At 38.0% G+C, this 12,068-nt stretch overlaps 1 protein-coding gene across 2 annotated transcripts in view; it reads right to left on the reverse strand.

Moving 5' to 3' along the window:
- Positions 1 to 1,257: 1,257 nt before the first annotated feature.
- The window catches only part of LOC137070515 (serine/threonine-protein kinase PAK 3), a 71,035-nt gene continuing 60,224 nt past the window's right edge, over positions 1,258 to 12,068 (reverse strand). The window contains exons 10-16 of one of the 2 annotated variants that reach the window (XM_067437729.1): positions 9,937 to 9,985; positions 9,726 to 9,838; positions 8,990 to 9,107; positions 8,792 to 8,891; positions 7,729 to 7,925; positions 6,623 to 6,760; positions 1,258 to 2,207 (exon numbers count right to left, since the gene is read on the reverse strand). In XM_067437729.1, the coding sequence (XP_067293830.1) occupies positions 2,118 to 2,207; positions 6,623 to 6,760; positions 7,729 to 7,925; positions 8,792 to 8,891; positions 8,990 to 9,107; positions 9,726 to 9,838; positions 9,937 to 9,985 (805 nt within the window). In that variant the 3' untranslated portion in view covers positions 1,258 to 2,117. The remainder of the gene's footprint in view (positions 2,208 to 6,622; positions 6,761 to 7,728; positions 7,926 to 8,791; positions 8,892 to 8,989; positions 9,108 to 9,725; positions 9,839 to 9,936; positions 9,986 to 12,068) is intronic. The other variant, XM_067437730.1, reaches the window with a different exon arrangement.

The raw sequence follows: 12,068 nt of genomic DNA on the forward strand, positions 1-12,068 counted from the left end.
AGAAGAGAGAGAGAGAGAGAGAGAGAGAGAGAGAGAGAGAGAGAGAGAGAGATGAACCATTTCAGGAACATGTCCAGGTTACATTTAACTCCAAAATCACAATAAATATGAAATTATATTTTGTTTAAAGAAAATGAAGCCTGTTTTAAGAACCATTAAGGGTTTACACGACTGAAAACGGAAAACTTTGTATATGCTTTGTCCGTTCATTTACACGACAACAGTGTTTTGGGGGCCTGAAAATGCAAACTTTGCCAAAAAGATGCCTCCATGTAAACAACAAAAACATACATTTGTGAAAACGGTCATGCGTATTCGTATTAACGCATGCGTATTATGTGCTTGCAGGATGTTTCTTGACAAAGTGACATTATCCACTACTGGCTTGGCATGCATAAAACACCCTTTTTAGTCATTTTTGCAGATCCAAGTAAATGGATTTTACAGTCCAGTTTGTCATCTGTTTTAGTACATTGTTGTCGTGCAAACATACCCTAAGACTTATTGAATTGTTACATTATTTTCATAATAATTAAAGATGAATTTTTTTTTTAATTTAAAAAAATTACCTTACTATTACCTTACCTATACTATTACTATAATAATTTATTACAGTAATGCGAATCTAAAAAAATGTGTGGGCAAACAAAAACAAAAGTAATAATGACTTAAAGGGTTAGTTCACCCAAAAATTGAATTTATGTCATTAATGACTCTCCCTAATGTTGTTCCTTACCAGTAAGACCTCCGTTCATATTCAGAACACAGTTTAAGATATTTTATATTTAGTGCCAGAGCATATGCAGTCTATGCACACTATACTGTCCATGTCCAGAAAAGGAATAAAAACATCATCAAATAAATCAATGAATCAGTGAATCGATCAATGATTCGGGTCGCCAATGTCACGTGATTTCAGCAGTTTGGCGCAATCCGAACTGCTGAAATCACGTGACAATGGCGACCCGAATCATTGATCGATTCACTGATTCATGAACCGTTTGAATCTTTTTGGAGGAACACGGAAGAGAAGACAATGCTGAATAAAGTCGTAGTTTTTGATATTTTTGAACCAAAATGTATTTTCGATGCTTCAAGAGATTCTAATTAACCAACTGATGTCACATATGGACTACTTTTATGTTTTTTTTTATTCCCTTTCTGGACATGGACAGTATAGTGTGCATAGACTGCATATGCTCTGGGACTAAAATATAAAATATCTTAAACTGTGTTCTGAAGATGAACGGAGGTCTTACGGGTGAGGAAGGACATTAGGGTAAGTCATTAATGACATCAATTTCCTTTTTGGGTGTACTAACCCTTCAATACAAAAATCACAGTATTAAGAGTCCTAAAAATAGGCATAATTTAATTTATGCAGAATAGATTTTCATCCCCCCTCCCCCTATTTTTATTTTGGGATGAAATGTTACCTGGACGTGTTTTTGTGAGATTAATCTTTGTTCTTTCTCTTGCTCTCAAGCTGTCTCTCTCTCCCATTCATACTATCGTATGCTCTCTGATTTTGCACACACACAGTGTAGAAAGGAAATGATTGCTGTGAATATCTGTGGTAGACAGTCATGCAGATGTCTTGAGGAGATCCCGAGATTTGGAGGTACACTTCTTCAGGCACAGGAAAAACTCTGTAAAACCCAAAGAAGGTTTTTTGTAATCCAAGAAAGTACAGTATAGATTAAATAAGAGATTGGATGTTTTGAGAGGTCTACTGTAATCCACATCATCTTTCATTCCAGAGGGAAGGAACACAGGAGTTGTTTTTCAGTTTGTCTCCTTTCCAGATGTGTAGAGATCAACACACACTGATGGACTGGTGCAGCAGTTCCATACATCATAACGTGTGTGTGAGGGCAGGCAGCAGGGGCCAATCCCATCCCAAAGGCCTTGAAATGCTGTCAATCACCCTTACAAGGGCAAGTGCATGTGCAAGCATGTGCTTGTGTTATTGTTTGTCCAGATTCAGATATTGTGTAATTGTGCTATCACACATAAACACACTGTACCTGCACTCTGTGCGTATGAATGTGTATGTGTGTGTGTGTGCATGTGTGTGTGTTTGGGGTGGGGTGGGGTGGCGGGGTAGGGGGAACATCCTAGCGGCTGCTATTCTTGATGGCTTCCTTGGCAGCTACAATCAGCGGAGTCAAACTGGAGAGGGGCTTGGCAAGCTTCAGGAATGAGTGCTGTAAAGAGAAAGAATACCTTTAGGAAACTTCACTTTTTCTATCCATTTTTGTCTTTATATTTCTTTTAAACCTTGGAATCAGTTACAATTCTAAGAAAGCAATGCAAATTTATTTTCAAGTGTACTTCGAGAAAAGAAATCATCTGCTGAAGCAGCAGCATGCCCTTCTGAGGGTTTAGCCTTAGCTCAAGACTCTGCAAATTGTTGAAAACCAAATTCCGATGCGATGACAAACTGCTAACTACTAAGCCAATTTTCCAGTGCAAAATGAGCCAATCATTGAGTTAAGTTCAAAACCTCGATGGGGCCAGAGCGGCATCCATTCGCTTCACGGAGCCAGAGCCAATCCAAATGGAAGAAAAAACAGAAATTGATAACCCTTATGAAAAAGAAGTATACTTAAGCAAAGTTCAAGTATATTTTTAAGCATACGTTTTGTAGCAAGCATACCTATTTCAATGTACTAGTAATAAAATTGTGTCTTATTTCAATACTGCTTGAGATTAAATTGGCCCACTTTTTAGTATATAAAAGTATACGAGTGTACTGTAAGTGTAACAGTGGTAAACTTCAAAGTGCACAACTACTTATTTCATTTGTACTGCATCTGTACTACAAGTGAACTTAGTAGTTTATTATTTTAATACTTGCAGCACATTTTTGTTTATAAAAGCACACTTTGTAGTATACTCTCAGTAAACTACTAGTAGTGTTGTAGTCAAGACCACCTAAACCGAGATCAAGTCGAGACCAAGACCAGGTGAGACTGAGTCAAGACCAAGACTAGTACAGCACTCCTTAAATTCATCTAAAAGATCCATATCTACTGTCTGAGAAATTACTAATAATAGAATAGAAAGACACTATAGCGCTGTTACCAATCAAACCACTGACAATAAAATGAATGGCACAGAAGTTGCATCTGAATTGGTACAATTTCACCTTCATAAATAATGTTAAAATTAATTTAACATTAGAACATTAACATAATTGATTCGACATAAAATCTTTATTGCAACTGATTCATTTAATAACAAAGCGTTGCCAAATTAGCCCAGTTTAAAATGTGTCATTTAATATTAACTTCTTGTTTATTGATTGTTTTTATGAATCATCGTTTGCAATCACGCTTATACTCATGAAAACAGCTCTCTTGCTCTTGTGATATTGCTTATCTATATTTTATGTTATATAAATAAATAAATAAACTACATATCAGAATTTTTTGGTCATTTATATAAATTTGGGGCATTTTTGAGACAATGCTGCATTGCTTTTGAACCCGGCAGCACAGTAACAAAAGAAATCCCATTACAAACAAGTTATTGATTGCATTTTAAGAAGTTTTACATCAAATCACATTAACAAGTTTTACAACAAATCACAATGCACCAGCAATTTGATATCCTTGCAGTTGTGGTCTTGACTGGTCTTGAGATAAAATCCTGAGCCCTTTAAGTCTAAGACCGAGACAAGACCGAGTACAAATGCGGTCGAGACCAAGACAAGACCAAGACCTTCAAAAAATGGTCTTAAGACAGGATAAGTCTCGAGTACTACAACATTAACTACTAGTTTAGTAGCTTTATACTGCAAGTATACTTTTATAAGTGAACATAACATCCTACTTATAGTTTACTATTTATATATTATTTTTGTACTTTAAGTATACTACTATGTTCCTATTTAGGTATTCATTTTTATACTTGAAATATACCTTTAACTCTTTCCATTTTAAAAACATTTATTCTATCTTCATGCATCCTTTCTTTATCAACACTTGAATGTGGGTAAGTTTCATAAAAAAGCAACATTTTAAACAAAAAGCTGAGAAAATCACATTTGTATCAAAAACTATGCCTGGATTGGATTCAGAATGTTGAGCAAAGCAGTGATGGAGTAGATGTAGTTCATCAACACCCCACGAGCTTCATAGTCATTTCATCTTCACGGGTTCGACATTTCATTCGGTAACTTTAGGCAGTTTTAATTTATATGCTGTTTAATGTTTGATGATCACATTGCTTTACATTTTTCTATGCCATCATCTATCATGTACTTCATCTTCTTCTTCACCTGTGTTTTGATCCGGAGACTCTGTACTAGACACTGGAAGATATAGAGCTCTACCATGTAACAGTAAAAACATGGATAGCCAGAAAATTGGCAGGAAAAGATTAAAGTTGATTTGAAATAAATTTCTAGTATGCACAGTGCCAGTCAAACTTGGGTCCAATTGTTAGCTAGCAGCGCCAAGTCACTCTTTAAATGCCTCATCAGCTAAACCAGAGCCCTTATTTATCTCCTTCAAAATGTCAGCTTGATAAGCCGCCATATCATGCAAAGCCGTATCCATCTGACCGGCAGCCATATAGGATTTGCTGATCAGAGCAGATGTGAAATTATACGGCTTAGCCGGCAGCAAAGGGCAGGACATCCGAGTGGGAGCTGAGGTTGGCCAGAGATGAGCCGCATCTCTTCGACCACCACCACCTCCACATGCCACTGTTTTGCCATTTTGTTTGACGCAGCTAGATTAGTCATTTAAAACACTAAAAACACTCATCCAGCAGATTCATCCCAATCCAGCTATTTTATCTCTTGTACCTTTTAAGGATGTCTGAGATTTGCATTAAAAAACACATATGTATAAATGCTTTGTTACTGTATACTTATAAGTGTACCAAATTATTTATTCAATGCTGGCATTTGTTGCTATGAGTGGAAAGCAACACTAAACAACCAGAGTCAAGCCTTCTAAAATTCCCCAGTGTTATATTAGCACTTTGGATGGCAATGTTGGTGTTTTCAGCTTGTCAGTTGAAATTGCATTGTAAACAATGGGGCAATAGGAACAAGTATTTCTATATATGTTTTAGGGGTCGACATTTATGTGATGAAAGTTGAGTTGACGTTGACTAGTCGCTGATGACGTCATTAATGAACAAAAAAGCCTAAACCTCGAGCTGAGCCACGAATGTGGGTTATCTTGTGCACAGGATAGCTATGGCATAAATGACAGTGCTGGCCTAAAGGTTATTGCTCCTACATAACAGTTTTTTTTATCAATCAGACCTTTTGTTTTTAGGTCTGAATCAGATACAGATCAAGTAACACAATAAGGATTACTTATTGATGCATTAGAGAGAGAGAGAGAGAGAGAGAGAGAGAGAGAGAGAGAGAGAGAGAGAGGAGAGAGAGAGAGAGAGAGAGAGAGAGAGAGAGAGAGAGAGAGAGAGAGATAGTGTGCATTAATTCTACCTGTCAGCGTCTCTCTAAAGCCCCTTTCACACTGCGATTCCGGCAAATACACGGATAATGCGACCCGGCATTTGTTCCTGGGCCGCTAAATTTGGTCCATTCTCACTGCCAGCGAAATGCCGTAATATGTGCGCTTTCACACACAACGCTTAAACGGTCCCGGGTCGAGTTGACACGTGACATCCTGATGTGACGTATAATGGCGAGCGATCTCAGCTTCAGCCGCGGATAGTAAGGAGCTCTGTGGTCTCGACTTGTGTCCAGTTTGCACATAATTTCTGCTTGTTCAATTTTAGTTTATTTTGTATACGAACACTCTCTGCGTTTAAAACACCGACTAGCTCTTCTGGCACTGCAGGGTTGTATTATTGAAAAAACAAACTCTAGGAGTCGCACGATAACTACGTACACGTTGCGGCATTAGTTTCGGCTTTTGTTCACACAGCGCTCGTCCCGGGTCGAATACCGCAATATTACTAGGTCCCCGACCCGGGTCGAATTCGGTAATCAATCCCGGGACGTGGTTGCTTTCACACAGAAGGCGACCCGGCAATGTTCCGGGAATATTGCGGGTCCGACGTGCAGTGTGAAAGGGGCTTAATAGTGAAGCTGTGGGTTTTAGTTATCAAGAAATATATGCTAGAACTTTTCAGTTTATAAGCGATTTAACTGATAAATCACAGAACAGTGTTGACAATACATTTCTGAGCCATTGAACAATTATCTGTGCGGCGCACAATCCCTGCGTAATGTGTGTTACAATGCATCACGCATTAGTTTAGAATGGCGAATAGCTTACCTATACACTAAGCTGTTTCAAATATTCATTCTCCCGATCAATGTTGAGCATACAGATGGCATAATCAAACATGTCTTGTGGAGAGCTCTTTAAGTAAGCATTTATGTCATTTTAGCTGTTGGAAACAGAGCGAGTGTGTCGGGAAATGGCTTATCCTCTATAGGTCAGCGACTAGTGATGTCAAGCTAAAAAGCATCATGGCAGAGCATTAAAGTCGATTAGTTTATTAGTCTGTGCAAACCCTAATACATTTAGTATATGGAGAAATATGAGGTAATGTGTAATGTGCACAAATGTAGTAAAAACTGTATTACTTTTACATTAATACAGATGTCTAAAGCATAGTTTGTTACCTGCAGCAATTCTTTTGCTGACCCTCTCCGGTCTACATCCATCTCCAGACAGCGGTTCAGGAAGTCTCGAAACACTGAGGATAGCCGTTCAGGATTTTGCAGCTCTGGAGTTCCGTTGGTTGCAATTAAATATAGGGCCTACCACAAGTGAAGAACATTCATGTAATGGATATCCAATCCAAGTTACAATGCAGAAAAAAAGAGCAAATGTTCACACATTAATGTTATTTCTCCCAATTTTATTTAAAATATATACAGTGCCCCTATTATGTTTTTATTTTATTTTCTTTGAATATTATCTTTCATGCAGTGTGTAATATAAATGTTTTTAAATGTAAAAGGTCTGCAAAGTTTTAAAGTGTATCACAAATAAAGTTATTGTCTCCTAAAAGTAAGAATAAATCCTGAACTGCTAAAACGAGTTGTCAGCAATTCCAGTCTCACTTCCTTAAAAGGATAGTTCAATCAAAAATGAAAATAACCGACGGGCCGCCTGTATTCTGTGTTCAATTGACAATTTAATCTTCCTTTGTTTTCAGCAGAACAAAAAAATTCCTACAAGTTTGGAACAACTTGAGGGTAAGTAAATGATGACAATTTTCAAATTTGAGTGAAATATCCCTTCAATACAAAATTATGAACTTTTAAAATAGCATAATGGCGGCACTTTATGGCCTGGTTTCACAGACAGAGCTTAGATTAAGCCAGGATTAGGCCTTTTATGTAGACATTTTTATGGACATTTATGTAGCTCTTATAAACATGCCTTAAAAAGTAAACATTACTGGTAAGCATTTTGTGACAAAACAATGGCACTTACATATTTTAAGATCTGTCAGTGTAAGTTGCTTTCAGTTAAAACAGCTCAAAAATGCTTTTTAGCCTGGGACTAGGCTTAAGCCTTGTCTGTGAAACCGGGGGTATATGTTTTAGTTTAGTGTACCAGCTCAGATGCTTTACAGCTTAGACCAAACTCAACAAAGTAAACTACTGTACTCAGCAGAGATAAACAAATCAGCTTCAGTTTGTTTTAGAATTGACTGTGTTTATGATTAGTAGGCATTTTTTAAACCATAAAATGTATAATGCTGCTTTATAAAGCTTACCCTGAGTGGGTTCTCATTCAGGTATGGTGGTTCTCCCTCTACCATTTCAATAGCCATGATGCCCAAGGACCATATGTCCACTTTGGGGCCATAGGCCTTCCGGGTCACGACCTCTGGGGCCATCCAGTAGGGTGTGCCCACCATAGTGCTACGCTTGTTCTGCTCAGGTGTGATCTGAGCACAAAACCCGAAATCCGCTTTAGAAAGAAAGAGAGTGGGAGTTAAGACATTGGTCTTGATGCATAGCAGGAAACATTTTCTGGAGAATCTGTGAGTTGTGTTTAAAACAATAACAGCAATAAAAAATTAGGGTGTGTTCACACTTGGCATGTTTGCTTCAATTAAAAAAAACTCTTGTGCGATTGCTCTTTTAGTGCGGTCGTTCGTTTAAATAAGTGTGAGCGCTTGCCATCTGAACCCTGGTGCCTAAATCCTCGAAAATACGGGTCTCGGTCCGCTTCCAAACACAATCTGGTGCGGTTTGAATGAAGTAACATTCACCAAAGAAGTAAACAAACCAAAATGACCTAAAAAGGACAGAATGCTCAGGCGATATTCATCGATATTGCCCATCACAGTTCGGTATAGGCATCAGAACTCCTTCTCCTCGCTCCAGATATTGTTTTGTGTGTGTGACGGAGGGATTCCTGTCGCTGTTTTGATGCCTTTGCACATTTTATAAGCTCTTCACGAGTTCTCAGCTGGTTAGAATACCATCATATATAGGCCATGCACATATGATATCCCTATGCCTTTAGATTAATGTGAACACTAAGCAGACCAGGGTTTGTGAACCAAGTTAACCAAACTACAAGTGTGAACACACCTGGGGCCAGATTTACTAAACAGGGCAAATTTGCTTGAGAACGCAATTCCATAAAAGTGCAGATGAGAGTGGACAGTTCTGCACGTGATCTACTGACGGCAAATAATGACGGCTTTAGTAAATCCTGTCAGAAGTTTGTTAATGCCAAAAGAGGGTTTGTGCTGGCGCAAACTGTAAATAAATCTGGCCCCTAAAGAGAAAGTTATAAAAAAAAGTTTTGCTTTGTGTGTAACTTACTCAGTTTCACTGAACCGTCCATGCCCAGCAGAATGTTGTCACTCTTGATATCTCTATGAATCACCTGATTAGAATGGAGGAAGTCCAGAGCCTGTAGACACTGTGAAGACATATACATCTAAAGAGTCAGATCAGATCTTCACAATAATTCAGAGTCTGCAGATGTGTAAATAGGTGTAGTATGAGTGTATTTGATACCTCTCTGCACACTGCAGCAATCTGTCCTTCATCCATGCAGGTCTCGGTTACCACATCAGTAAGTGAACCGCCTGCCAAATACTCCATCACCACCCACAACTCATCTCCTACTAGATAACTGAGACAGAAAGATGAAAGCAGTTTATATGTCAGGCACCAACCTGACCAATGAATGAAAAGTAAGATTATAGTAATACGCTTCCTGACTTTAAGGATTATTACATCTCTATATGTAGTTTTCAGTATTTCAGGTTGGGCAAAAAGTTGAAAGTCTTTTAATGGCATTTACAATTATTCATATAGCAGATGCTTTTATCCAAAAACACATACAAATGTAAATACTACAAGCAGAAACATTAAAACCAAGGGAGAAAACAATACATAAATATTTAGAAAACATTTGTTAAGAATGACATTAGAATGAAGGCGATCAATGGAATAAAACAACCAATATTAAGTTAAGTTTTGAGGTTTTGGCATTTCACATTTCACCTCTAGTCCATTTTGGTATATTCATTAATTTTCTCTTTTTGGGGCAGAAAAGATAATACGTATGTATTAATAATATGTAAACACTCTCATAAATTAATAATTTAATAGTCATAAAAATCAACTTTAAATCAACTATACACATAAATGTTCTGTTAATGAATAAAGGCTTAAAAGTCTTTAAAATAATAACTAATAATAAAATACATATTTAAATGTTAATATATGCTAAAGTTGAAGGTTGTACCTGTCCAGGTAGTTGACTATATTGGGGTTTTTGTTTTCCCTCATCACGAGAATCTCGTTAATAATGAGCTCTTTCTTTGGCTGCTGTTGCAGATTCATCTGTTTAATGGCCACCTGAACAAAGTAAAAGAGAGAGGGGTCAGCAAAGGGCAAGAGGCCATGTGGAGGCAAATGTGGAGGCTTTCTTCAGATCGAAACATGATGTGGTTTACCTCTTGTCCTGTGGCAATGTCAATAGCTGTGTACACTGTCCCAGACGCCCTTAAAACACACAGAAGAGAAGCAGGTTAAAACTTTTTTATACTGTAGTGACTTAGCATGGACTCATACATCATTCATCGACCAATAGAGAGCAGCTCTGGATTTCTTAATGCCCTTAGAGATCCCCTCTCAAGAAATATATACATGTATATGGGAGGGTAGTTGGCATGTCCTGCTGTGCGATATACTATATCTTCTACACAACATTTTTCTATTTTAGCTTTAATGACCTCACATGGCTTGGAAGACTACATTTGTGTTTTTACAATTGCATGCATCACAACACAGGACCATTTAAAATGAACTTAAGAAGGCAATAAATAAAGAAAAATAAGTGATAAATGAGCAGTCACAACCTAACATATACATTTTTCATTATACATTCATATACGTTTTAAGCTAAAATTGTGATAATGATAATAAGAGTTGACATGTCAATCAATATCCATATAAATACTTAAAGGAACACTCCAACATTTTTAGAAATAGGGCTTATTCAACTTTTACTCACTTTTGACATGCTAGCTGGCAACATAGGATTCCATTCATTATGCTAAGCTAAGCTAGCGGCGACCCTGCCAAACTAAAACAATGCATGCACTAAGGCAAAAATGCATTTGCCCACATATCTAAATGTAGAAAAGACGTTGAATAAGCCCTATTTCTAAAAAACGGTGGAGTGATCGTTTAAATAAAATTCAAGGCACATTTTGATTATTGACTCATTGTGAGTAAAGCAATGTTGTGGTAATATTATTGTAGTGATGGTATTATCAGTTGCTGTGTGGAGATTAAATAAAATCCAACACAAATTCACAGAGATATGAAATATCTAACCTTTGACCTCTACACTGACTGACCCATAATCATAGGGGGGTCTAATGGGATATTTAAACTAGGCTGGAAAAAAATGCATGAAGATTGACATAGTCTTACCAGTGTCATCAGAGTATAATTCCCCACTATCTAATTCACACATATAGGAGTAATACGTACATAGTACATAGAGTAGGGGTAAGCAGAAGCTGCTGTTCTGCTTGATATATGAGGTTGTATATCTCCTTTGGACAGTATTAATTGGTCATGTCAATCCATGAACACACACCCGTTCTCTCTTTCTAGGGCACCAGGCCACTGATTACTATCAGGGTGCATGAATAATAGAGCAAGGGTGCAACTGGATCAGATGCATTCAGGTTAAAGCCACATGGAAACTGCTTCAGACTGATCCTGGAGCAGTATTTGCTGCTTAGAATACAAGGACTGCCAGACACTGACAAGAATATGTACAGGTCTGACATAATTTATGCAGGAGCACAAGGGTAATAAAGAAATATTAATCAATGTATTTTTAATTTAACGATTTTACTATGCAATAATTGAGAAAAATAATATATATTTATACATATATAAAATATATGTTTCCCTTAATCGAGGGAACTTGAGCTGCGTCGAAAGGCTAGGGGAACGCCTCTGCGTGATGCGTCATGAAGCACTAGTGAAATCAGTCCAATAGCCAGGAGATACGTCATAGGCGGGTGACGTCATCGACCAGGAAGCTATAAAGCATACCCGGACCAAACAGTCATTAGCTTCTGTGCCTTCACAAGCGCTCTATGTGAATATTGTATGTCCATTTCATGTGTGTGTCTATTAAGAGAAAAAAAAAAAAGTGATGTGTTTGGGGCTTGAGCATGCCCAGTCAGCTCTTAGCAACCTTCACCGCTAAAGGTCCGAGCCCACTCGACCAGGAGTATGGCCCCAGGGTCCCGGGTGTTTTTGGGTTGAGTAATTCACATATACAGACATTTGGGACTATGGCGGCGTGGGTATTGAGTTCCCCTAGCGTTTCGACACAGCTCGAGTTCCCTCGATAAAGGGAACGTCTCAGGTTACGTATGTAACCATGGTTCCCTGAGAGGGAACGAGACGCTGCGTCGCTATGCCATACTCCCGGCATGCCTGTGATCGACTTGTTCGGCTTTTTTCAGAAGCTAATGACTGTTTGGTCCAGGTATGCTTTATAGCTTCCTGGTCGATGACGTCACCCGCCTATGACGTATCTCCTCGCTATTGGACTGAT

This window comes from Pseudorasbora parva, chromosome 3 (genome assembly GCF_024679245.1).
Source record: "Pseudorasbora parva isolate DD20220531a chromosome 3, ASM2467924v1, whole genome shotgun sequence".
Taxonomy (NCBI): domain Eukaryota; kingdom Metazoa; phylum Chordata; class Actinopteri; order Cypriniformes; family Gobionidae; genus Pseudorasbora; species Pseudorasbora parva.